General features: G+C 40.0%; 1 protein-coding gene across 5 annotated transcripts in view; it reads left to right on the top strand.

The window, feature by feature from the left end:
• Nucleotides 1-23,769, top strand: part of ESRP1 (epithelial splicing regulatory protein 1) — a 34,709-nt gene that overhangs the window by 590 nt on the left and 10,350 nt on the right. For 3 of the 5 annotated variants that reach the window (XR_004358769.1, XM_032697547.1, XM_032697571.1), the window contains exons 2-13: nt 2-130; nt 1,009-1,122; nt 3,550-3,664; nt 10,935-11,033; nt 11,136-11,190; nt 13,070-13,180; nt 13,269-13,401; nt 13,485-13,527; nt 14,965-15,266; nt 16,724-16,942; nt 18,899-19,097; nt 21,071-21,239. Coding sequence is in view for 4 of the 5 variants with exons in the window: in XM_032697547.1 (XP_032553438.1) it covers nt 2-130; nt 1,009-1,122; nt 3,550-3,664; nt 10,935-11,033; nt 11,136-11,190; nt 13,070-13,180; nt 13,269-13,401; nt 13,485-13,527; nt 14,965-15,266; nt 16,724-16,942; nt 18,899-19,097; nt 21,071-21,239 (1,688 nt within the window). In the remaining variant the exon portion in view is untranslated. Of the gene's footprint in view, nt 1; nt 131-1,008; nt 1,123-3,549; nt 3,665-10,934; nt 11,034-11,135; nt 11,191-13,069; nt 13,181-13,268; nt 13,402-13,484; nt 13,528-14,964; nt 15,267-16,723; nt 16,943-18,898; nt 19,098-21,070; nt 22,301-23,769 lie in introns of those variants that run through there. The other 2 variants (XM_032697558.1, XM_032697580.1) reach the window with 2 other exon arrangements.

The raw sequence follows: 23,769 nt of genomic DNA, 5'->3' as shown, positions 1-23,769 counted from the left end.
GCTGGGGCACCTGCATGACGTGCTGGTCCGGCCTGACCACCCAGAGCTGACGGCTGAGTGCCAGGAGATCACCCAGGTGGATGTGGAGAGCCTGGCACTGGCTCCGCCGCTGGAGCAGGCACTGAGACAGGTGACACCCCATAACTGGCTGCTGGGTGCTGGTCTCCCTTGGGAGCTCCCCCGTGGGGTAGAGGCAGTTATCATCCACTTACGCTTTCCACCCCACTATCAGGACAGTGGAACCTGGCACAGGGATACCACTGATCTGTGTGGGCCAGGCAGCCTATATGTGGAGGGCTTTGTGGGCATTTCTTCCTTGCTTTTTGCTCATTCATCTTGTGAGGAACCAACCCCCAAGTGAGGAAGGTCGGAGTTAGACATTCCCCTACCCTGCTCTCCTGCCATGCTGGACCCTGAGTGAGTCTCACCTGAGAGTGAGCCCCAATCAGTGTTGGAAGAAGCCAAGTTTAGGTGTCCCCTGAAAAGGCTGGGTGGTGGCAGGCCCTGTCAGAGCTTGTGTTCATCAGTCCTGAGAAGGTGACAGTACTAAAGTCCCTAGGTTAATAAGGAGGTTTGTGTGATTTCCATTGAGGGTAGGGCTGAAAACCTGTTTCCTTTCCAACGTGTTTGACTACTCTGTTTGAAAAGCTCTTCTGCCCCAGGACTGCCTCAGCTCTCTGCGACCAGCTTTATGTCTCATTGCAGTGCTTTTGCAAATGTTTCTCAAAAAGGTTGGGTTTTTTTCTGGGTTGTGGACTGCCTGTGTAGCCATATTTCCTTAAAAAGGGGAAAAGGGGTGGTTTCCAGTGATGATAACTATGAAAGTTAGTATGTGCCAAGCTAGTAAGAAACAAATCTACAGAAGTGAAGTAGTGGGCTTATGCAAAAAGGAATTCTAGCTCCATGTTCCTGCTGACCTGGAATAACATGTTACCAACTGATGACACTGCATAGCGCAACTATTCTGATCTCTTTAACATGTATGTTTTTTCTTGTTCCTGCATACAGTTTAATCAGTCTGTGAGCAATGAGCTGAATATTGGTGTAGGTACTTCCTTCTGTTTCTGTACTGATGGACAGTTGCACATTAGGCAGGTTCTGCACCCTGAAGCTTCCAAAAAGGTATGTAGTTGTAGCTTAAATTTGAATCCTAATGTGCTTTCTATGATTTCTTGTGAAACTGATAACTTCTCTTTAGTATGAGGGTACCTCCACACAACCATAGCACGAACATCGCTCGTATGTTAATGTGCTTACCAGGCTAAAGAGCCTGTCCATGTGGAAGAAATAGACAGTGCCCTGTGCCTATGTAGCCTTGAGATGCCTTTTTAAGTTGAATCAAAAGGAAGATACTCTTAACTGTTTGAGAGAGGAGCACTGACAGTACTACTCATAGCTTCTACGGCTGTAGGAGCTACAATGGATTAAGAGGTGGGATTTGGAAATGTTGCTAAATAGTTAACCACCTTAATCATAAACTGTCTTTTGAAATTTTACGTTCATGTGTAGCTTTGGCAACTTTCAATCTTTGTGTATTCAGCTGACACTCTGAGGGCGATGTTCTTATTTGTGAGGAGCTGAACAGTAGTTTGAGGCAGGCTATGAGTGATGATTAGTCTCATAGTCTAGAGTTTTCTATAACTTCAGAGTTGCCAAATCGCTAACAGTGTTACAAGGTCCTACCTACTTTTCATTAGTGATAGGGTTCCAGCAATATGCTGTCTCTCTCTAGTTCTGAAATAACTGCTTCAATATTAATAACACCTAATTTTGTGGTATGAACATGCATTGCTCTGTAACTGAGCTGTTCTGCTCCTCTCTTTGCAGCTGACTTTTGTGCCCATCAGTTTGCTGCTTCATCTTTGAAAGGGCACTGCTGCAAGTCTGGGTTATTACAAAACTGATACTGAATGAGTTTGGTTGCAATACTTGTTGGGGCTTTAAGTGTTTATAGCTTTGAATGCTTAGAGGAGAAATAGCTTGATTCATGGTAAAGGGACAGTCCTGTAACTTGTCTTCCATGATGTATAATGTGAGAAAATGTGGAAACAGGTTTTTAGCGGACTTTCTTCTTGGTTAATAAGTCTCTTCATCCATTTAAATTATGTGGATAAAAGAAGGGACAACTCCTACAATTATTTAAGTTGATTGATGTTGGGGATAGGCATCCTTTTTCTATATCATCACAGGGTCACAGACAGGAATCAAATCTTCATCAAAATATTGTCTTGCTGTTTTGTTAAGAATTATTCATCTAAAATTTGTTCTGTGATGCCTGCAGATAAAGTAAACCAGATGCGTATGAGACTCTTAAATAGTTCTTTTGCAAATACCCTAATTCAGAGATTTGACTGTGTGATCACTAAAATCCAGATAGGCAGAAATCACTAGGCTCTTGATTAAGATGCCCATTCTGAACCCAGCTAGCAACTCACGGTATTCAGAGAATGAATTGGCATCAACTATTCCAAGTGAAAGTTTCATTTTACATCATGGAAGAAAGAGTCATCCTAAAACTAAAGCAGAAAATCTTGGCAAGCACACTTGCATTTTCATAAGTTTGTCTTTAAGAGTGTTGTTTGCCTAATGCAATGTCCATATGCTAAGATAAGCTCTAACATTCTCAAAGCAGAACTTGTTTTTAGAGCCTAAACTTCTTTCTTTGGGCTTCCTAAGTATGCTTTCACATAGCCTGTTATTCTGTTATAATGTCAAGATGCTAACTAGTAGTTATATCCCAGAAAGTCCGTACTTTTAGTCTAGAGAGCCTTGCAAGCAACAAACAGCCAAAAGGAGTATCAAGTATTCTGTCTGTGGGGAACCTCTGGGGTGAAGAGCTAACTGAAGGAGTAAGGTTTTGTGTTGGTTTCAACAGCTTCCCCCAAGACTTCTCCATGTCTTTTCTTTGACACCCCCCAAAAAAATTTAAGTGTGTGGTAAATGTAGCGGGGGGGCAAAAGGGGTTTTATGGGCTTCTATTGGGCTACCTAACTTGCTTCTGGCTTCATACACTGTAATTAAAGCAGTTACTATGCATAGATTGCCAAGCTCTGCACCATGTCAAACCCTCATCTTTTTTGCTGGGAATAAATATTTGAAGTGTGACTACTCTCTGAAAACTCAGCCTTGTCTATAAACTGAAATATCATCTGCTAGTCTCGCAAATTGTGTTTGGTTCTGTAAGCTGAACTGAGTACCCTCTGGCTTTTTACGGTTAAAACTGGAATCAAGAACTGATGATAAGTTACAATAGCAGGCATTTGCTCTTGTGCATATATATTGGATTTGAGGCTCTAGTAATAATCGCAAATATTTCTCTGGCAGCGCGAAAGCACGTTTCTCTTTTTAAACTATATAGAGAGAAAGCTACTTAAGCAAAGAAGTTTATAAAAACGTACTTACCTGGCTAAGAAGAGTTACGTGAGTTTCTCTGCAGCAAAGGATGCTTGTGTTTCTTACCTATTATATAGAAATTGTTAGACAGTTTGGTATCTAAAGACAAAGTACACTAAACTCACCCTGACAGCAGTTACTTTGTTCCTGTTACAGAATATCTTACTGCCTGAATGCTTCTACTCCTTTTTTGACTTGCGGAAAGAGTTCAAGAAGTGTTGCCCTGGCTCACCTGAAGTTAGCAAACTCGATGTTGTGGCCATGACAGAATGTATCCTTTTAACAGTGATGGTGTCTGCTGCTGTTACAGTCCTGGCTGAATTCTAGGACAGAGGTGTGTGAGTAATGCTTGCAACATATGCTTAGGGGTGATATAACTTTAATGAGTGACTCGGAGCTGTACTGAGCTTTCTCACAAAGATAAAAACATATGAAGATGTGTGCTTCCATGGAGAAAAACCTGTATTTCTTCTTGACTTCTATGTTTTGTTTATCATCTTTATAGTTTTCTCTCTTTAAACTTCACAGTTTAGTGTAACTGGCACATCTGTTCAAATTGCTGTTGTGAATCATAATATTAAAGTTTGAGGTGGTTCATTGCATCAGTTAGATTTTTATCTAATTTTTAGACAAGACTGAATGTTGGGGGACTATCTTAATTTTCAGGAGAGTGAATGGTTATTCTTGATGTGAACTTGTAGTGAATCTCCAATGTGGGAGTGAACCTAAGGCAGGAATGCTGTTGGCATGTGATATTCAGTCTCCTGGGAGGTGCATATGTTGCACCTCACAAGCCTCGGCTGGCACTAAGATGATGTCAGTAATATGTTTCCATTTTCAGTGACAGGGATGTCTAAAAGTACTTTCTGAATAGTCTGAAGTGGTCTGTAACCTAGTTCTGTCTGACTCTTTACCTAGTCTCAGCATGCTTTTGTTTGTATGCCATGTACAGTCAGGAGGGCTGAGGCTGTGAATGATTTGGCAGTGCCTTCTTCCTTGCTTCCCTTGTTACAAGCTTCAGTCCTCATCTCAAACATACTCTTAGACACAAACACTTGACTTCCCTACTGAGCTGTTGAAGTATTGATCACAAAAAGCTATCTAGGAAGGAGCAGTAAAGGAATTTGAAGTTCTTCTCTATTATTGGTAGTTGTTGTGGCTATTGTTTTTAATAACTTTGACTAGCTTACTGTGTCTGTAGAGCACTTGCCGTTAGGAGCTGTGGCTTCTGAATTATTTTGTCCTTTCACTGCAGGACTAGTATTGCCTGGGCTTTGTACCTGTGTCAGGGGGCATAAAATACATAATACATATGTATTTATGGATTTTTTTTTTTTTGTGTTTAACCATAAGGTTGAATACTGGAGGCTGCCTGCTGTGCTTTGTCATCTGCAAATTAAGATTAATCTCTGCTAGTGAAGAGGCAGAAACTACTTCTCCCCCTACTCTGAAGCGAAGCAGTACACTTAAAGTAGGAGTCTGACTATGTAGAAAAGTGAAATAAAGGCTGTGTTGCATAGAAACTGGATGTTGGAGGCTTCTTGAACTTATGGTCAAATTTAATACACTGTTTAGGGAATACTTGGACATGAACTAGAGAAGTTAAAGACAATGAGCTATTTCAACTGTTTTGGAGAGTTGCCTTTGCTTTCTTTTCATGTGAATGTCTGTGGTATGTTTTGCCACTCTGGAAGGAGTTGTATGACTGTAGCTGTCTGGAGTGTCACTGGTCAGCTAAAGCATGGTGAGGACTGTGTATTCCCTGGCTGCTGGGAGAGAAAAGTAGACCACCCTGTGTTACCTGATTGTCAGGAAGCCCCTAAAGAGTCAGTACCATCTGAGAGTGATTTTGGCAGGTGCCAACAGTATTTTCTCCAAGTTCCTAGGGGCTTGGTCAGTCTATCCAAAGGCACTCAGCATGAGTCTGAATTCTGGATATGATATGCTTCTTAAGGTATATAAACCTAACTTCATTCTGGTCTTATATTAATCTTTGTGGTTTGTCTTGTTTTGTAACTGCTAATGTTCTTATTTGTAAAGTTGCTATGGTTATGCAACATGGCTAAAATAGACTGTCTCTGCCCTGTGTTGTTTAAGAGTGTTGGGGGCAGAGGATAGAGAGACCAAAAAGGGTAAAACAATTTTTGTTTTCATTTTATTGACAAATATAATTTTTTATTTTTTTTCTCCCCACCTTGCTGAAATGTACCAAATGAAGCTGTATAAATTAATTGCACTTGGAGAGTCTGGACATGTATGTAATGTTTGAGATAAAAAGGTTGTTGAAGCAGGTGCTAAGTCTAAAGACTAGTACAGATGTATGCAGAATTGTTTGGGTTTCTTTTCCTTGATGTGTGGATATGCTGTGGGGGACACAGAAACAAATGCATTAGGTTGAAATGAAACTGAAGATTAGTGCACAGAATCTGACCAAGCTCTTGTTATTCTTGTAGAAAGTGCAGAAATTCAGCCCCGTTGCTAAAGAGGCTGCATGAAGGGAATCTTCCATGATTTCTGCCACATAAACTATACTGTGCTGCTTTTCTTAGCATTTGTTGAGGGTGGAAGGTTTTAGTACAGGGATGGGGTACTGACTAGGGATTCAAGAAATGTGTATTTGCAAACTGGTAAGAACAGGAATAGAATAATTTTTGGGCACATCCCTTCATGTACTTACATCTCCATTTATCTGTATGTAAAATGGTTGTGGTCAGTAAGAGGAAACTTGTATGATATAAAATAGTTAAGGGAAAGCTGGGTATTAATCTGCAGTTACTTAAATTATTAAAAATCTTCAAAAGCTTTTATTTTTATGCGTAACATTTGATTAAACAACAAACTGCAGGCAAATGGAGGATGTACTCTATTGCTCCCAATAATCAGGGGAGATAACTTCCTACTGCACAGTCATTCTAGATATATATTTCAGTATATAACACACTGGATAGTAGGGAATTAGCTGTGTATTTCTTGCAGATAAGGCAAGCATAATCTTGAAAAAGAACATAGAGATAATAGACTGAATAATTGACTGGGTTATTCTTCCTTTAGAAAATCCTTTGGGGACCTATTCTTTCAGCAGACTACTTGAAATTTGTGTACAGCAATGACACCATTCCAGAAGCTCAGGGAAAGCTTTACATATCTTCCTTCTTCCTTCCTCCAAGAAATTATACATTTCATGTACAAATAGCCACTGATTTCTTTTAATTCAAGGTAAAGCAATTTTTAGAATGCCGTGAAATTTGAGGGACCAAGGAAGAACTGGAACTAGTTGTAACTGCTCAATCTCTGAGTGCTACTGCTGCTTAACTCATGGTCTCGAAACAGTTCTTAATGTAGGAGACAGTCTTCTGGCAGAATTTATTTGGAATTGTGTAAGTATAATGACAGCAGGACAATTGTGAGAAATTTCGAATAACAAAACTTGAGAGAAGTGATCATGTCCCAGCAGAGAAAGGAACTTGGATCTGTTGAAATCTTTTTTTTTAATGTGTAAGCATACAAAAGGAGCAGGGTAGTTCTTGCACCCTCTGTACCTCCCATACTTGCTGCAATTCTTGATTTGCAAAGCTTGCCGAGCCAGTTTTCACCCTGTGAGTGCCTTTAGGGTGGAGTGAACAAAGCTTGCATGACTATTCATATTAGGTCTGCAGAAGACTCATCCTTTGCCTCGAGATTGGGTGTGCAGGAGCCATTAAATGGCAAATAGCTCTTGCTTCCTCCGGTGCTTGGTTTGCTCCACTTGTGAACTGGATTTATGAGAATAACTCCTTACTAGGAGTATCTGACCATGTTCTGAGTAGGAACACAGGTGCACTTCAGAACAACCTGCTTAATGTGTGGGATACTGTGGTACTGAAACTTAGTTTGTTGAGGGTTTATTGTTTTGGTTTTTTTGACCTGTGTGGCTTGCAAACAATGATGTGGAGCACAGTTAAAACCAATAGTGCCTAACTCTGGCAATGAAAAGCCCTTAACTGGGCATTGCCTGAGAATCTTGGATATTGCTATTTGTATTTCCTGTGATAGTACTCAGGAACTGGGTAATATCAGATTACCTTTATGCAAAGCATTATTTAAAAAGATATTATCTTCTGTCTTAAGAGACTTAAATAAGAAACAGAACAAAGGGGAAAGGGTCAATGCAGAGCACAGTTGCAATGCTGTTTCATGTCATCTCAGGTTAAGTTAGTTGTTCGGTAAGAAAAGAGTTAAGAGACTGAGAAATGGAAGAGACGGTGGGAAGGAAGAAGTCTTGGAGGGCACTAAGTGAAGCTGTGGTGATGAATCTGAGGAAGCTATCTAGAAACTTCTTCTGTGTTATAGAGGCCACCATGATGTAGAATATGCCTTTCCTCCTGGTCCCTTTAACTTCCTGAATGTTGCAGGAGATGGTACCATAGCTGCACAGCAAGATTAAGTAGTTCCTTGTTTCCTATCCTGCCTTATTTGGGAGTATCATTTGCTTGTTGCTTTGTTAGGAATATACGTTTGTATGCTACTGCATATAGTAGCTTTAGACAGCCAGGTCTGGTTTGTAGCACTTCTTTAAATGTGAACTTGGACTATCCACAGCAATTACCTCTTTTCAGTTGCCCAAGAGAGGCATCCTTTAAATAAAAATGTACACAAATGTGTATGATCTCCTATCTCTTCACAGAACCAGGGGTGGGTTTTATAGAGACTATTCAGTTAACAGAAGTATTGAGAACTTCTAGTGTTTCTGTCCACAGGAGTCCACCTCTATGTAATTGGTCTTGTTCATTAGAATATGGGTTTTCACTTAAAAGCATGTTAATAATAGTGACTTATGTGCAGAAAAATATCAATTCTCTTCTCCAATCTTAGCTGAAAGCCATGCTTTTAACTAATTGGAGGTGAAGGTGTGAGCAATTTCTTACTCCTGCTAATGTTTATGACTTTCTTCCTCCCCTCCCACTGTGTTTATGTTAATCTAGAGTTTGGCACAACTGACTTTGTCTGACATCTGGTACTAGCTTGCATTGGCACTAGGGTGTTTTTAGGAACTACAGCTTCTGTGGATCAGTGTCTTCAGAAAACGTTTTCATTGAAGGAAATGAACATTGGATGGTGGAGTTGTTTGTTTTCCTTGTGTGATAGCCTCTCTTCAAATTCCCAGCCCCTTCACACTGCTGCATTCCCTCCCTGGCAGCTGATCACTTGTAGGGATCTTTGGCTCTGTACAAGGGAAATATTGAAATGTCTTTTCAGTTCTGACAGCACAGTCTAACAGCCAAGTGTATGTGTGTGCACATGTGTATGCATGTCCCCTGCTGGAATAGCTATTGAAACTGCTGCCCAATTTCTCTTCATTTTTGACAGAGGAAAGACATTTCCAAAATCTTCATAAAAATGTGTCAGGCAAGACCACTATTCCAATACCTGCATCTTCAGCAGCTTGTGTTTCCCTGGACGGACAGAAGAGACTCTGCACAAGCCCAGTGTGGAGCTATTTGCTGCAGGGGGAAGGATGTTGGGAAAAGGAGGAGATGCACTCCTCTGCTCTAATACACAAGGTGCCCAGAAACATCTGTGTGGTACTGCTTAGGTACCCTCTCTGCAAGGGAGTCTGTGTGTGGGTTACTTTTCAACCTCCTCTTTCCCAGGGACAGGGGGAGGAGGCAATGTCAAGTTTAAAGCTTAGGAAGAGATACTACAATGAAGAAATTTTTTATTGTCATAAATAGTGTAATCTCTTAAACTGTGTTTTTGAGATTATTCAGGTTTTTTAGCTTGGTTTTTAAGACAACTATTTAATTTTCTCAGTACTTTACCCCAGAGAAGGTACCAGGAAGGAGGATAAAGGCAATGACTAGCAAACTATTTATAGTCAAGCAGTTGGAGAGGAGGAATCACTGGTTTAAGTTGGGTTTTTTTTTTTAAACTATGATAATTCACTTCAGATGTTCTAAGACTAAACATCATCCTCTCACCTTCCATACTCTAGTGCACACTTAAAACCAACAAAGTCTCAAAATCAAGTTAGCCTCAAGTGTATTGTGGTGGCACAGCAGCTTTCGTTTTGTTACTGTGGAAGAGGAATGCATTAATTCAGTTGAAATTATTTTTCATCTCACAACAAGACAAAAAAAATCTGTTTTGTAGAACCGACTTGCAGTCATCTTGTAAATAATAGGTAAGACTCTATTTCCAAAGGAATTTGCACTGCCTCACCAGTTGATTAGATGATACAACAAAGCTTCTGTGAGGTGTTTGTTTCTAACAGGAACTGTTCTGTTCCCTGCACTTCACGTAGGCATCTACCAACTCAAACTTTGCTCAGCTCTAGGTGGAGAAAGCTTTTTTTTTTTTTTGTCTTTTAGGAAGAAACCTGCTGTCTTGGACTATGAAGCAACTTTTGAGCACCAAAGTGCAGGCTCTTGAGCATTTGAAATGTGCCTAATGTAGTTTAGGGGGGGATGTGGGCAAGTTTTCAATGTCTTGCATTACTGTACTGCCGTGCCAGCATGAGTCTGGTTTGAGAAACTTTCACTTTTGCTCTGAAGTCTGGATGCAAAGTGATAAGGCAAGTAAAAAATTGCAAGTTTTATTCCCAGGTTTCTTTATATTTTTTTCTGTTCTTGATTACTTTTTTACCCTACACTCTTCAAAGAAGGGGATGTGAGTGAAAAAGACCTTTTTAAAAATTTGCTTCATGAAGTAGAGTTGCAAGTAATCTTAGTCCTGTAACCTGGTGTTGGAGAGGGGCGAATATAATGGAAGAGGGAGACATACTGTAGTAAACTGTTTGAAGTTGTGTGAAAAAGGGTGGTATATGCAACTTAAATCAGACTCCGTTTGTGAACGTGTGGTTTTTATTTGGTCTTTCTATGACCTGTCTTTCCAGGACAGGGCACTTCCTGCTCTCTATTGCAGTCATTTCCAAAATCCTTCAAATTGAAGAAGATATGGGTTGTGGGACTGGTTTGCATCTTGGGAAAACATAAGAGTGGTGGATTCTTACCAGATTATCCAGATGCTTCTGTATAAGAGCACAAAACTTGCGTTGTAACTTCTAATAGGCAAGGTTTAGACGAAGTGCCATTTGTGGGTTTTGTTCAAGTGGTAAAATACTTATTCTGCTTTGGGATTTACTTATTCAGAAAGTGTGTGGTATATCCTCCTATTTCTGGAGCTTTTAGTTTATTATTTGCTACTGCTTCTCCAAATTTTTCCCTAGAGATTAAAGATGACGTCAGTTAAAGAGGACAGGACTCCAGTCTCTTCCACATGCAGAAGTGTATCTGTCAAACATACATAATTCATGGATTTATTAAATATATGTCCTTATTATGGGGTCTTATGTCTGCAGACACTTCCTGAAATGACCTCACATTCCCGCAGGTGGCAGTAGTTAGAGGACAAGGCAGAGCAGCTAACATATCTCGGCAGGGAAATGGATTAAATTTTCCCCTGAGAAGTGACTTTCCATCAGGGATAGCATGGAAGTGTGTTTGTCTGTCAGGAAGCCAATTAGAAATCTGTTTGGTGATGATTGACTTAACTCCAGCACAAAGATTTAAATCTTGATAAGAACAGTCCAGCATTTCCGTATGGAGCCTCTCAAGTTGAAGATATGGGGAATATTATTTTAAGACTAATATCTGAACCGTACAGTAAGTGATTGTGATGAATGAGTTTTCTCTGTTCCTTCTTTGGTTTTCCTGCCTGTGCTGTGTGCTGATGAAATAGGAAATAACTTGTGCTGTATTTCACAGATCACCGATTTTCAGATCCAGAAAGAGTGAACTACAAATTTGAAAGTGGGCCTTGGTAAGTACTTTCTCCCTCTTGTTGCTGCACATATTTCAACCCCCATCACTTCCTGTTTAAAGTTACTGTTTAGGTAAGCTGTGCTTGTCTGTATTTCTAATTTTCAAATAGCTGTTACCTTTATTTCTATTTGTCTTGCCACTGCTGTGGAAATCAATTGGATCCTTTAAGTGGCAAAGGGAACACATATTCTATGATCGGATGCAAACCAGTTTTCTTGTTAGGCTTCAACGTTGCCAGTGTTAGCTGCTGATAGTTCTGGGTTCTGCTAATAAGTGCTTATAATGGGTGTTAGGTGTACTGTGCTATTAACAAAGAATGTAAGAAGTGTTGCAGAAGTAACCCTATTGGTTACTAAATCTTGCACTCTTCCTGCAATTTACTCCATAGTTACTGCATATACATCATGATTTTTTTTTTTAATAGGGAAGAAACACTTTTGTAAAGATACTGGGCGAGAGATACTGTGCTACCAGTCAGTTGCTTAAGCTGCAATGATTATCTTATTCCCAAATATGTTTTAAACATAAAACTTTATCTGCTTTTGACTGCTTTGTTGTTTGGTTTGGGTTTTTTAAATGTAACTGTGCTCTTTCCATGTATAAATACAGATTTTTCTCAGTGGTTTGCTGGATGCTCCCTTGGCAATATCATGAGACTGGTGTTAAACTGACTTTATTTATATTCCCATCTTCCACAAATACTTACTTCCCCCTTCCAGATTAAGGATCTGTCATAATGGTAGATGATACTGACACTTCTGAGTCAAAAGAAGCAAGAAAAAATGCAACAAGACTGGCAGAAAGTGTCCAGATAGATTAGCTCAGAGATTATGTTCAGCATTGTTCTAAGCTTTTTCCTTTTCACTAACAAAATTCTGGGGTGAGGTGGAAGATTCCCATCTTATTTGCGCTAGTGAGAAGTACAGGATTAGGAGACAAGGGGAAACAGTTTGGGACAGACAGCTACAGACAGAAAGGCCACCCGAGAAATTAAAATATGAGTGAGAAACATGACCCTTCTATAAAAAGGCATACCACAGCCCGTTTGTATGAGGGAGTCCTCTGCTACTGAACAGCACTTCATCTGCTTAATCAATCACATTGTCTCTTCTGTGCAAAAACCTGTTCTTGCAGTAGCCAGAAAGGCAGCCTTGGGTAGCTGTGAGCGTTTTGTTGTAATCGACACTTTTAACGAGTAAGAGAACAAAAGAGACTGCGGTAATGACCAATTAAACCTGGCTTTCTGTGGCTGAGCTATTCCCATGCTAAGCAGCCAACGTAGCCTTTAGCTATATTAGTCCCTAGTAGCATGGTGATGGCCTGAACAAGCAATGTTACAGCTCAACTCTTGGGGCAGGAGTTCTGTGTGTGCTGAGTACAGCCAAGAACAGATTTGGTCTTGGCTGGTGACTGGCTCTTAACACACTGTCACAGTACAACTAATAAGCACTAATCTCAGTTACATCTAATTGCTCTGCTTCAGTTTCCACCTATCTAGATTAGAATAGCAAGTGCTTGATTTTTATATCAGCAACCTTGTTCAGATAATGGAGAAGCACAAATGATGTCAGGAGAGGGGAATAAATTGGGAACATGATCAAAGAGGTGAAAGGTCAAAGAGAAAATGTGATGAAGCAGGAAAAGGGAACTGGGAAAGGGGCAGCTTAACAAAGCAAACTTTCCCTAGGATAGACTTTACCTAGGAGTGGCTTTCAGTTGTGGTGTGGCTTTGGATGGTGGTGGCACTTGAGCCTCTGCCATCCAGTAGACATGGAACAGGGACAGAAGCCTGTCCCTGGAACACAAATGGCAAGAAGAGAGGGTGGTGTGTGACAGATACTACAGGCAAATGTCTCTCCCTGTTTCTGTGCCTGCAGCAGCAAGATGGAACTTGTGGATGACAATGCTGTTATCCGAGCAAGAGGATTGCCATGGCAGTCGTCTGACCAGGACATAGCGAGATTCTTCAAAGGCCTAAATATTGCCAAGTTAGTAGCTAAGAATTTACCTGTACAATTGTAGTGCTTCAGCTGTGGAAGTCACAGAGTTTCATCTCTTTTGATTTAAATCTTGCAGGGGAGGTGCTGCACTCTGTCTCAATGCCCAAGGTAGAAGGAATGGGGAGGCTCTTGTGAGGTTCGTAAGTGAAGAGCATAGAGATCTAGCACTACAAAGGCACAAGCATCACATGGGGAATCGATACATTGAGGTGCGTGACACTGGCTTTGAAATCCTCTTCTCAAAAGGAATGCAAATTGCATGCCAATCACATGTTCTCTTTTCTTCCTTTAGGTATACAAGGCAACAGGTGAAGACTTCCTTAAAATTGCAGGAGGTAATTTTTAGAGGATGAAAAGGGATCACGAACTTTTGGCTTTAAACTGCTCCCATTGAACGTGACTTTTAATTTTCTGTCTTTGAACAAGTTGGCTGGTGTATTGATTACTATGTACTCTGCTAGCAGAAGTCAAAGATGTTCCATAATTTGTCCACCTGTCTCTTCCACATTCTTGCCATTTTCAAGCAGCCTGTCAAAGCAGGATTTGATTGGGCAAAGTGATCTTCTATACAAACTTAATTTTTTTAGGTCATCGTAACTGTGGGGATCTAAATGTTATTGACTGCTGAAAAAATGAAACCAGAGTAGTTTTTTGAAGCAATATGACTGCTGTTGCTGTGGAGATTTGCACATAAAACCAAACAGATATCACACTGTAAATACAAGAGATTTGTGGGACCAACTTTCTTCAAATCAAATCTTTGCCTCAAACATAATGGGGAGGATTTAGGGGAAATGCTTATTGAAGGGGAATATTGAAATATTTGCTGATAATTGAAAGGCAGCAAAATTTGCTCTACGAACTACCCCTTCATCTCTTTTCATCTCCTTTATGTCTAAAAGTATATGGAATTTGAATTAAGATCCCATAAGCTGTTATATCTACAATAGTACCTTAAGGTCCTTGTTGGTCCCTGACAGAGATTTGTTCTGGGGATTGTAAGTGACTAACTGGATATCTGAGTCTGAGGTGTTAGTGTTGGAAAGGCTGTTAAGCTGCCAACTAAATAGCTCACTGATAGGCTTGGTAACAGTTATACTAGCCAAAGTAAAGACATTGCACGCTGATGTTGGTGAAGAACGGTGCACGTCTGGTGCAACCAAACTTCACAGCACAAGAGCTGTAAGTGAAAGGACTGAATTAAGATATGAAGTTGGTTAGCAGCTACCTTTGGATGGGGTAGTGTTTTGAGTATCACTGGGCTTCTCGTAAAAGTACTGAAAGTAGAATTGGCAGACTTTGACAGTTCTGTCAGGATAGGATGAAATTCCTGAGCTGTTTTCAACATGCCCTTCCAACTTTCCTTCCCAGCACGATTATCTAGATACTTAGTTGCATATATTTTGGCTTTAGTGCATGCTGAAGGTATTCCAAATTTAGAAAAGTGAAGCGCACAGTAGCACAGATACTGGTTACACTAGATATTCAGAGACTGTGCTTTCCTTGGACTTTGAACACTGCAAGTACTTATTTTTCTTTTGAACAAGGAGAAATATTCTCTAAGTGATGGAGTAACATTATTATACTTTAATGGGAGGTGTCTTCTACAATATGTCTAGTTTATCAGAGGGACATCTTTCCTGGCTTTCAAGGCAAATACTGTTCTACCTGCTCAAAAACTGTCTGTGGGGAGGACTCAGCTATGCCAGACTTGCTCATGATTTTCTGTGGCTGCCTAGACTTAAGTGCTTCTGTACTTTTTCTTGTTAAAGGCACTTCCAACGAGGTTGCACAGTTCTTGTCGAAAGAAAATCAAGTGATTGTCAGGATGCGAGGTCTTCCTTTCAATGTAACAACAGAAGAAGTGCTGACTTTCTTTGGCCAGCACTGCCCTGTAACAGGAGGGAAGGAGGGAGTCCTGTTTGTCACATACCCTGACAGTAGGCCGACAGGGGATGCCTTTGTCTTGTTTGCTTGTGAGGAATACGCACAAAATGCACTGAAAAAGCATAAGGACTTGCTGGGGAAAAGGTACATTGAACTCTTCAGGAGCACTGCAGCAGAAGTTCAGCAGGTGGGTGCAAACTTTGCAAACATTGGCTTCTTGTTATCCAAACTTCCACACTGGCAGCAGTGAAAGCAAATACTAGTTGGCCATGACTTGACAGCTTCTTTTATCTGCTCTCACTCTTCACTTTTGCTGAAATGAGTACTGTCTGAATTTCTATGAGGCTCTGCTTCCTCAAAATATAAGACTATGGTATATGGATGTTCTCAATCATATATACAAACCTTTGGGGTTTTGGCTTCCAGTAGCCTTGCAGAAAGTTGATGTGAGTCTAGTGCTTTGCACTACAGATACTGAATTTTACAAAGTCCAATGATGGTCTATTCAGAAGGAGTGTTAGCAACAAATCTTGATCTAAAAGACTTATCTTTAGTCACTGACACAGAAAAGCAGAGTTTTTTGATGTAGTTGTCCTCTTCAGAGCAATGTGTCTGAAGAGTCTTACAAATTGCCTCTAAGGGCAGATCTCTGCTATCTTCTGCCAGCACAGGCTACCTAGCAGAGGGTGGCACGACTCTGTGAAACTGAGCCTGAAGAGTCTGGTGTTAACAGAGTTTGCTGCACTATTAATTGCAGTTATGCTGTTAGGGAAAGGAAGTAGGGCTGAGAGGATTGTTTAAGTCTCCAAAGACTTGTAGAACTTCAGTTGAGGCCATTAACTTCTAAATGTAATTCTAAAAGGTCTCATCTCTGGTGCAAATTATAGCCATGTCATTGTAACCAAGAAATGATGCAGCTCTGTCCTCTCAAATATGTAGAGATTTCAGTGTCATGTTTAAAAGGTACCACTAATGATAAGGCAGAGCTGCAACATTCACTCTTGTCATTGTATTTTTCTCAAGTGCTCTCATATATTTCTTTTAGTGAAACCTTCTGGTAACTGTGTAAATGCAAATAAATCTTTATCTTGCTTAGAGTTCAAGAGTAATGATTGAATATTCAGAGAACTCTTCACCAGACAGGGTTTTTACTTTTAAAATTACTAATAAGAAATCTCAAAGCGTGACTGTCACAGATACTGTGATTCAGCAACGCCACCTGTTACTTCAATGGACTATTGCATCCTAAATCGGGTGTTTGGTAGTGAAATATGCTTCTAGTTCCCTGATTTTCCTAAAGTTTTGCAGAGGAGATGTTTTTGGATAAAAATGTCACCATGACTCTGTATGGTGTAAAAATACTGTAGAAATGCAGGTTTCATGTTCTAAGATCTCTTCTGAGAGTTACAGTTCAAGTAAATTCTCGAAAACAAAATTGTTTTTCAGGAAAAAAGCATTGATTTTTAAAACATCTGAATTCTAAGCACTGCTGTTGTGGTTTAAGCTCAGAATCTAGCTCACTTGTTTCTTAAAATACTGCAATGGAAACAGTGAGTGAAAACAAATGGCACTAGGCTTATGTTCTGTCCCTCTGAAGAATGAGTAAGGAGACTTCCTGTAACCTCTCTGTTTTTGTCTGCACAGGTGCTGAACAGGTACTCTTCCACACCTCTCATTCCTCTTCCAACACCTCCTATTCTTCCAGTATTACCTCAACAATTTGTGCCTCCCACAAACATCAGAGACTGCATACGTTTGCGTGGTCTTCCCTACGCTGCTACTATAGAGGACATCCTGGAGTTCTTGGGAGAGTTTTCTACAGATATTCGGACCCATGGAGTTCACATGGTACTGAACCACCAGGTTGGTAGGCAACGTATTGCCAGACATCTGCCAAATGCTTGTATATGTGAACACAGTCCTTCTGAGGATATCAGTAGGGAAGCACCTTTGGGACTGGCACTAATGGTATTAGCGGGCCTTTGGCTCTCCTCTAAAGGTGTACTGGCAATAAATGATTTGAACCCTGCTGTGTAAGCTGCTGCATTTGCTGTAGAGTGATTTCTGTTGCTGAGACCCATGTGCTGAAAGCTAAACCACAGTCTTGGAGGGGTTAGTGCTCTCGGAGCAGCAGCTGTGATCCTGCACTGCAGGAGGCTTGAACTGAAGAGTCTTGCTCAACAGCATGCTTGATTCCTCTTGTGCCAGGCAAAGAGTGCCTTCCAAACAGAAGTGTGGGCAATGTTAGTTCTCAAAGGAGTGGTTTGCCCCTGCCTTGCTGAACAATGTGCATCAGGTATGTTTGAGGACAAATGGGACTGCAGCCTTCTAGGGACAGTATTTCCTATGACATGTCAGAATCTGAAGCTTTGGGTTTCCTGCACTGTGTTTCTCTCTTTAAACAGTCACAGCTAAGAACCAAGATTTAACAGCTCATTGAAGTGCAAAATGCCACTGTTTTCTGGAAGAAGTTGCTACCAGAACTTTTTAGACAAAGGATTGTGCATTCTTGTGATCTTTACCTTTGTATTCTTGTGACTAGGAGGAGGAGTTGGCAGCTCCTTTCACTCTGTGGAGATGCTCTGAGTGGTTCAGCTGATAACTGATTAAACTGATAATTGTGGTATAAAAATGGTGGTTCTAAAATTCTTCCAACTTAGTCTTAGTGTCATCCAAAACTACAAAATACTTCCTTGTCCCAGAGTAGGGCTTATGTATTTTGGGAATATGGGGGGGGAGAAGGGACTATATTTATTTCAGTACCTCTTTATCTAAGGAGATTCTTGTGTCTGTGAGGACTTGACCTAGTCAAGGCTGAAAAACAATAACAAATGCACACTGCTGGGATAGGCTAAGAAACGATGCAGATGTTAAAGTACAAATAATGATTTACAGAAGTATCAGCAGTAATTACTTGCCAGCAGTAATGAAAGAACCTGGATGAAGAAATTGGTGTGTGCATATAGTCTCAAGGGCTGTTTGCAACCCTTGCCCTTCCCAAAGCTGTCAGCAATTTTTTTCCCCAGATACTGCTTTTGCCTGACTAGATTTGTATCCTTCTCCATGCACCTGCTATTTCTGGTTTAACCCTCTAATCACGAATGACTGTACAAAAGATGGTGATAAAGTTGTTCTTCCCTCCAAAACAAGAAGAACTGGCCCAGAACTTAAGTTACAGCTGGCTTCAGATTTCTACCTCTACTTTTGGCTACTTCAAGTCAGCAGCTGCATGTGGCTAAAATGACTCTTCCCAGTGGTGTATCCCACTCATTTACAGCTACATATGTAAAGTGCTGGTTTTTTTTGTTTTCCTCTGCAAAAAGCTCATACCAAGCCTTAGGCTAGTTAGTACCCTTATAAAACATCCCAGCCCATATTGGTCTTCACAAGATTAAATTTTTTTTAAAAAATCATTTAACATTTGGCACTTGACTGTATTTATCTTTGGATTTTCAAAGTCATAGGTAATAAGTGGGGATTAGATCTTCCAATTCTGCATTCTTACTGAATTTTTAAGAGCAGGTCTCAAAGCACCAAAGTACCATAGGAATATTTTTTTTTTTTTTAAACATAGAAGCAACATGGCTCAAGTTACAGTGTAGCTTAATCAAAGCAGGTGAATAAATACAATCAAGTTACCACAAGTGGGAAAAACCTTGGAGAGAAACATGCTGATGGGTCTCAGGTTGACTGACTGTACTTGACTTCGGAAATAAATTTATTAATGACTAAAGAGACAGCTTTTAACAGCACAAATTATTGCTATGCTGCTCCTTCATGGGAGCTCCAGAAACATTTTTTTATCTGCCTTGTTTATAGGGGCGTCCATCAGGAGACGCTTTTATTCAGATGAAATCTGCAGATCGAGCTTTCCTGGCTGCACAGAAGTGTCATAAGAAGACTATGAAGGACAGATATGTTGAAGTCTTTCAATGTTCTGCTGAGGAGATGAACTTTGTATTAATGGGGGGCACTTTAAATCGAAATGGCTTGTCCCCACCACCATGTAAGTTACCATGTAAGTTTTGCTTGGGTCTTGTCAATACTCTACACTGTATGCGGGTAGGTGTTGGAGCTGCTCTGTTGACTCTGATTCTGGTTCCTGGAAAGAATTGTCAGATGGGGGTATTAAAATGAGGTCTTTTTGTCTTAAATCTTCAGCAGCTTGGAATCATTATTTTTCCCTTTGGTTGTGAATTATTATGACTGGAGAACTACTTTTGCTCTTCCATTGGTAATTTTTCCCTCCCCTCTGTGAAACTTAACGTTGTTGGGGTGAGTGGTGATTCTGAAAAGTAATTTGTAAGCCCTGCTGAGACCTTAAAGAATTGTCTCCCATTTAAACTGGTTTGCATTTATGTTTTTCATCATGGTGAACATGCCAAGTAAAAGCCTTTCCCCTTTTACTTGCAAAATTAACTTATGAATAGGCAATACTCCCCTTTGGGACTTAATCACAAGTGTTCTGCCTTTTGAACCACTACCGACTAAACTCTTCCTTTCATAGAATCAGCTGGGTTGGAAGAGACCTTCGAGATCATCAAGTCCAACCCTTGATCCACTACTGCTGTGGTTACTAGACCATGGCACTAAGTGCCACATCCAGTCTCCTTTTTGTTGTTTGTACAGAATTGAGGTTCCCTGTGTTGGGAGTATACTGGCTTTGCCCTCAGAAAATACTCTGGCTTTGCCCTCAGAAAATTGCAGAAACTGTATTTCCTTTTAAATTTTGCTTCTCAGAACTACTAGGATGAACATGGACTTTGGGCCATGTTTGGGAGAAATGCTTTAAGAGCTTAAGGGCTAACTTACTAAGCATATGTACCACATACATCTGAGCCTAAGGGAAAAATAATACTTTGCTTCCAAAATCATAAATGGCAAGGTAGTCAAGTAGGAGCTTTCTCTTTCTCTCTATGCAAATGTATTATTGTTGGGCTTTTTAAGAAATGTCCCTTAACCCTAATCAGAGCTGCTAATATGGCAACAAACTTCTTGGGAGTGGCTTCTTGTGAATGAGTATGAGTAGACCTTCAGCTAATCCTTTAGAGATTTTTTTTTTTTTTCCAATGAAAGTATCCTGAGCAGGGATCAGAAGTATGTAGTCCTATGTGTGACAGCTGTTCCAGATGAGTTGGAATGTTCTGAGCTCCTAGGACAGGTTCTTGGGCAGAGTCCCAAACTTCAGAAACACTTAGGTGGCAGTGTTCCCATTTCCAACTACGAATGCTTGTGATGTATTCCTCAGATAAGGGTTTTTGGCTTTGTCACTACCCCATTTCACAATATTTGCTGACTGTCTTTTTAACTCTGAATAGCAAAAATAAAGGCTTACTTTATTTAAAACTTTTATATGTTCACCTTTATGACACTGGAGAGGAGAAAAGGGAAACAAAAGAAGAGAATGGCAAAGGAGGAGGGTGAGCTCTCATCAGTGAGAATTCATTTAGGGCCTTACATCTTGTTGCAACAGCACACAGTGCACTTTGGTGTTTTTTCTTTTTTTACAACTTGATATTAACACTTGAAGCTGCAAAGCGGTGACTCTGTTCGATCTGCTGTTGATTAATTGGAGACAGATGTTTGAGGGATGGAGAATATCTGGATGAAAGTGTCCTCTCTCCTGGAGGATGTTAGATCTTTATCATGGAAGTTTCTTTCTTACAGTGGAGAAGTCTCATACTTCTTGATTTCAGACTTCATTAAAATCTAAGCCTGAACAAAAAAAATTGGCCTCCTCCTCAGAAAGATACCCTATTTTCAGAGCAAGAGGTGGCTTTTAGTGTATTCCTGACTTTGCTTTTTGACTGGGGGGTGGACACAACATTTATTATCAAGCGCATGTTGGTGGCTCAGATTTATTTTCTGTGATGAGTAAGGGAAATGAGAAGCTTGTGAAGGCTCTTGACATACTGCAGGGTTGGTGTACGTATGGTCTGTTATCTCTGGAATTCAAGAGTTCCTAATCTACTTCCCATTTGTTCCCTTTAGGCCTTTCACCCCCTTCCTACTCCTTTCCCGCTCCTGCTGCAGTTATGCCAACAGAAGCTGCTCTGTATCAGCCATCCATGCTCCTCAACCCACGAACACTCCAGCCCTCCACAGCCTACTACCCTGCTGGGGCTCAGCTCTTCATGAACTACACAGCATATTACCCCAGGTAAAGCAGAGGAGAAACCAAGCAGGAACAAAGAAGTCTTTCTTTGCAGCAAATGCACAAAGCTCACAAAAGAACATTGTCTGCTCTGCTAAAGGCTTGTGTTACCAAGAACAACTTGTTCAGTATCTTGTTCAGGGAAAAAATTTAAGGATATCTAAGGATTTTCCAAGTTTTAGAGTATTTCAGGTAGCCATAGTTTTTTTTTGGAGTTGGTTTGTTTGTTGTCTGCTTTTGGTTACTTGGTTTTGTTTTGTTTTTGTTTTAAACTTAGGTCGCACATTTAAGTGGGATATTTTTGATTTTTCTTTTTCCTTCCACCTAACATGCCTCTTAAGCTTGTTAGTTTGCATTGTTATGCCCTCAGTGGGAACTGATGTGTGAGGTATTCCTTCCCACGTCTATAAAGAAGCCCGTGGCCCCTCTTTAGAGTGGGTAGATGGGGGTCTGCCCTAACAACTTCTGAAATTCTGCCTGTTTTTGGTTTTTTTTTAACAAAGTAACTTTTGACCTTTTTGGTGAAAACTGTTTACTTCTAGAAATAAGTATTGCATTGAAGCATATCTATATTGAATGCATATGTAAAGCATAAAGACACATATATTCTTCCTGACCTCAAACACCTCTCACAAAGAGCTTTTGGCTCTTCTGGATATATTAACTGTTTTCAATAGAACAAAAACTCTGGATAGCATTTGCCCTCTGCAGTCATGAAGCCTTGGAAAGAGCCATGTTACTTATAAGCCATAAACCATTCATCTGTTAAAGAACTCAAGTTTTTTTGTTTCTGGAGAAGGGTCTGAATAGCTACTTAGGTAGCTGTTAAGCAATATGGACTCTCCTGTACCTGTAAGGTGACAAAGGTTTTCTTATTACTTTACACTAAACCAATATGTCTGTGAGCTGCCTGTTGTAGTTGTGCTATTAAAATGTTTTCTTCACTCATGAGTTAATTTCTATAATGCCTTCAATAACTGTCTTATGGTTATGATAATGTGTTACCAAATTCAGCCTCATTAATGTAAGATTAAGAAAAATAAAATTCCAAACTTGCACTGGCAATGTAACCAAGTTTCTCAGTAACAGTTCCATATGTCATGAAAATGTAGCAATAAGTTTTGTTATAACTTTGACATGTTGTACTTCTTAAAATAATAAGACTGGCCACTGCAAGCTTAGTGTCAGGCCCCACACAGATCTCTCACTGAATGGGGTCCCATGTGAGTCCTGTCGCTGGCTGCTTAGGCTGTGGGCTTATGTGTTACAGACTGATCAGCCCCAAGTCCCTAAATATCTCTTCTATATTCTTGTCTAACTGATAGCTGTTTACTGTTCTTAAGAAACCATTCTTACATAGCTTCTGTGCCAATTACAAGTACCTCCATCTTAAAGAGAATAAGGAAAAATTTCTGGAGTCGATTTCTTTCTGGGTTGTGAGATTCAGTGTTTGACTCTTGCTTTTCTATCCAGAGTAAATGTTTAATCTACAGACAAATTGTATATACTCCAGTAGATGTAGTGATCCTTTGTTGCTGACATTTTGGGCTATTTTTTTTCTAGAAAATGAAGTTTCGTTACTTTTTAGACAAGTTTCTTTGCTTTGTAAAGGATACAATAAGTAACTGGGTTCCTTTGAAGTAGCAATCAGAACTCTCTTAAATGTAGTCTTCTGATTCTGAAATCTAATTCCAAAAATGTTAAGTATGTGCTACAGGAAAGAATGGGGTATCCTCTCTACTAAGTGATCCATTTAAATGCATGTACATGGAAAAGCAATACAGAGCTGATGGCTAATGATCAGACAATGGTTCATAAATCTAACTAGTGAATACTTATGGAAATAAGGAAAGTTTCTTTGACCTACTGCCGAAAGGTTCTACCACTTGTGTTTTGCAAGGTCAGGTTGCTTTATAATAATCCAGTTCTGTTTTCCACACAACAATCAATGTAGAGGCAAGTGTTGTTTTGGTCTTCGGTATCTATCAGAAATCCTGAAACTCTCAGACTCATCTTAATGATGAGTCTTATTCCCTTCTTAATGCTCTTATAGCTTTTGGTGATGAAACCCAACTGTGTAAAGAAATGGATGCCTTCTAAGCTATTTAAATAGCTTTAGTGAATTCCTAATGAAAAGGAGGGAGAGCAAGTTATTCGGGATCTGTCAGTCTTTGATATCTCTCTTCAGCTTGTAATTATATCTGGCAACATGCTCTGACAGCAAATCAGTGGTCTCATTCTCTGTCTAGTCCTAGGCTTTTAAGAAAGAACAATAGGATTCATGGGAGGGAGGAGTTTTTCTTTATCTAATCCTGAGTAAATGAGTGTACTAGGTGCTATATGTACACTGAAAGTAATGAATAACTACTCTACTTGGCAATTGCTAACATGTTCTACAGGAACTTTTTACCATATACAAACTTGAAAGCTACTGCTACAGGGTATGCAGTTTTAAAACAAAGATGAGTCTTGCTGTATTTATTGAATTCTAATGCCATTTTTATCACTTTTATGCATCACCTTTAAAACCTCAAAA

Source organism: Chiroxiphia lanceolata, chromosome 1 (assembly GCF_009829145.1).
Source record: "Chiroxiphia lanceolata isolate bChiLan1 chromosome 1, bChiLan1.pri, whole genome shotgun sequence".
In the NCBI taxonomy this organism is placed as follows: domain Eukaryota; kingdom Metazoa; phylum Chordata; class Aves; order Passeriformes; family Pipridae; genus Chiroxiphia; species Chiroxiphia lanceolata.
This window is presented reverse-complemented; position numbering and strand designations above follow the sequence as displayed.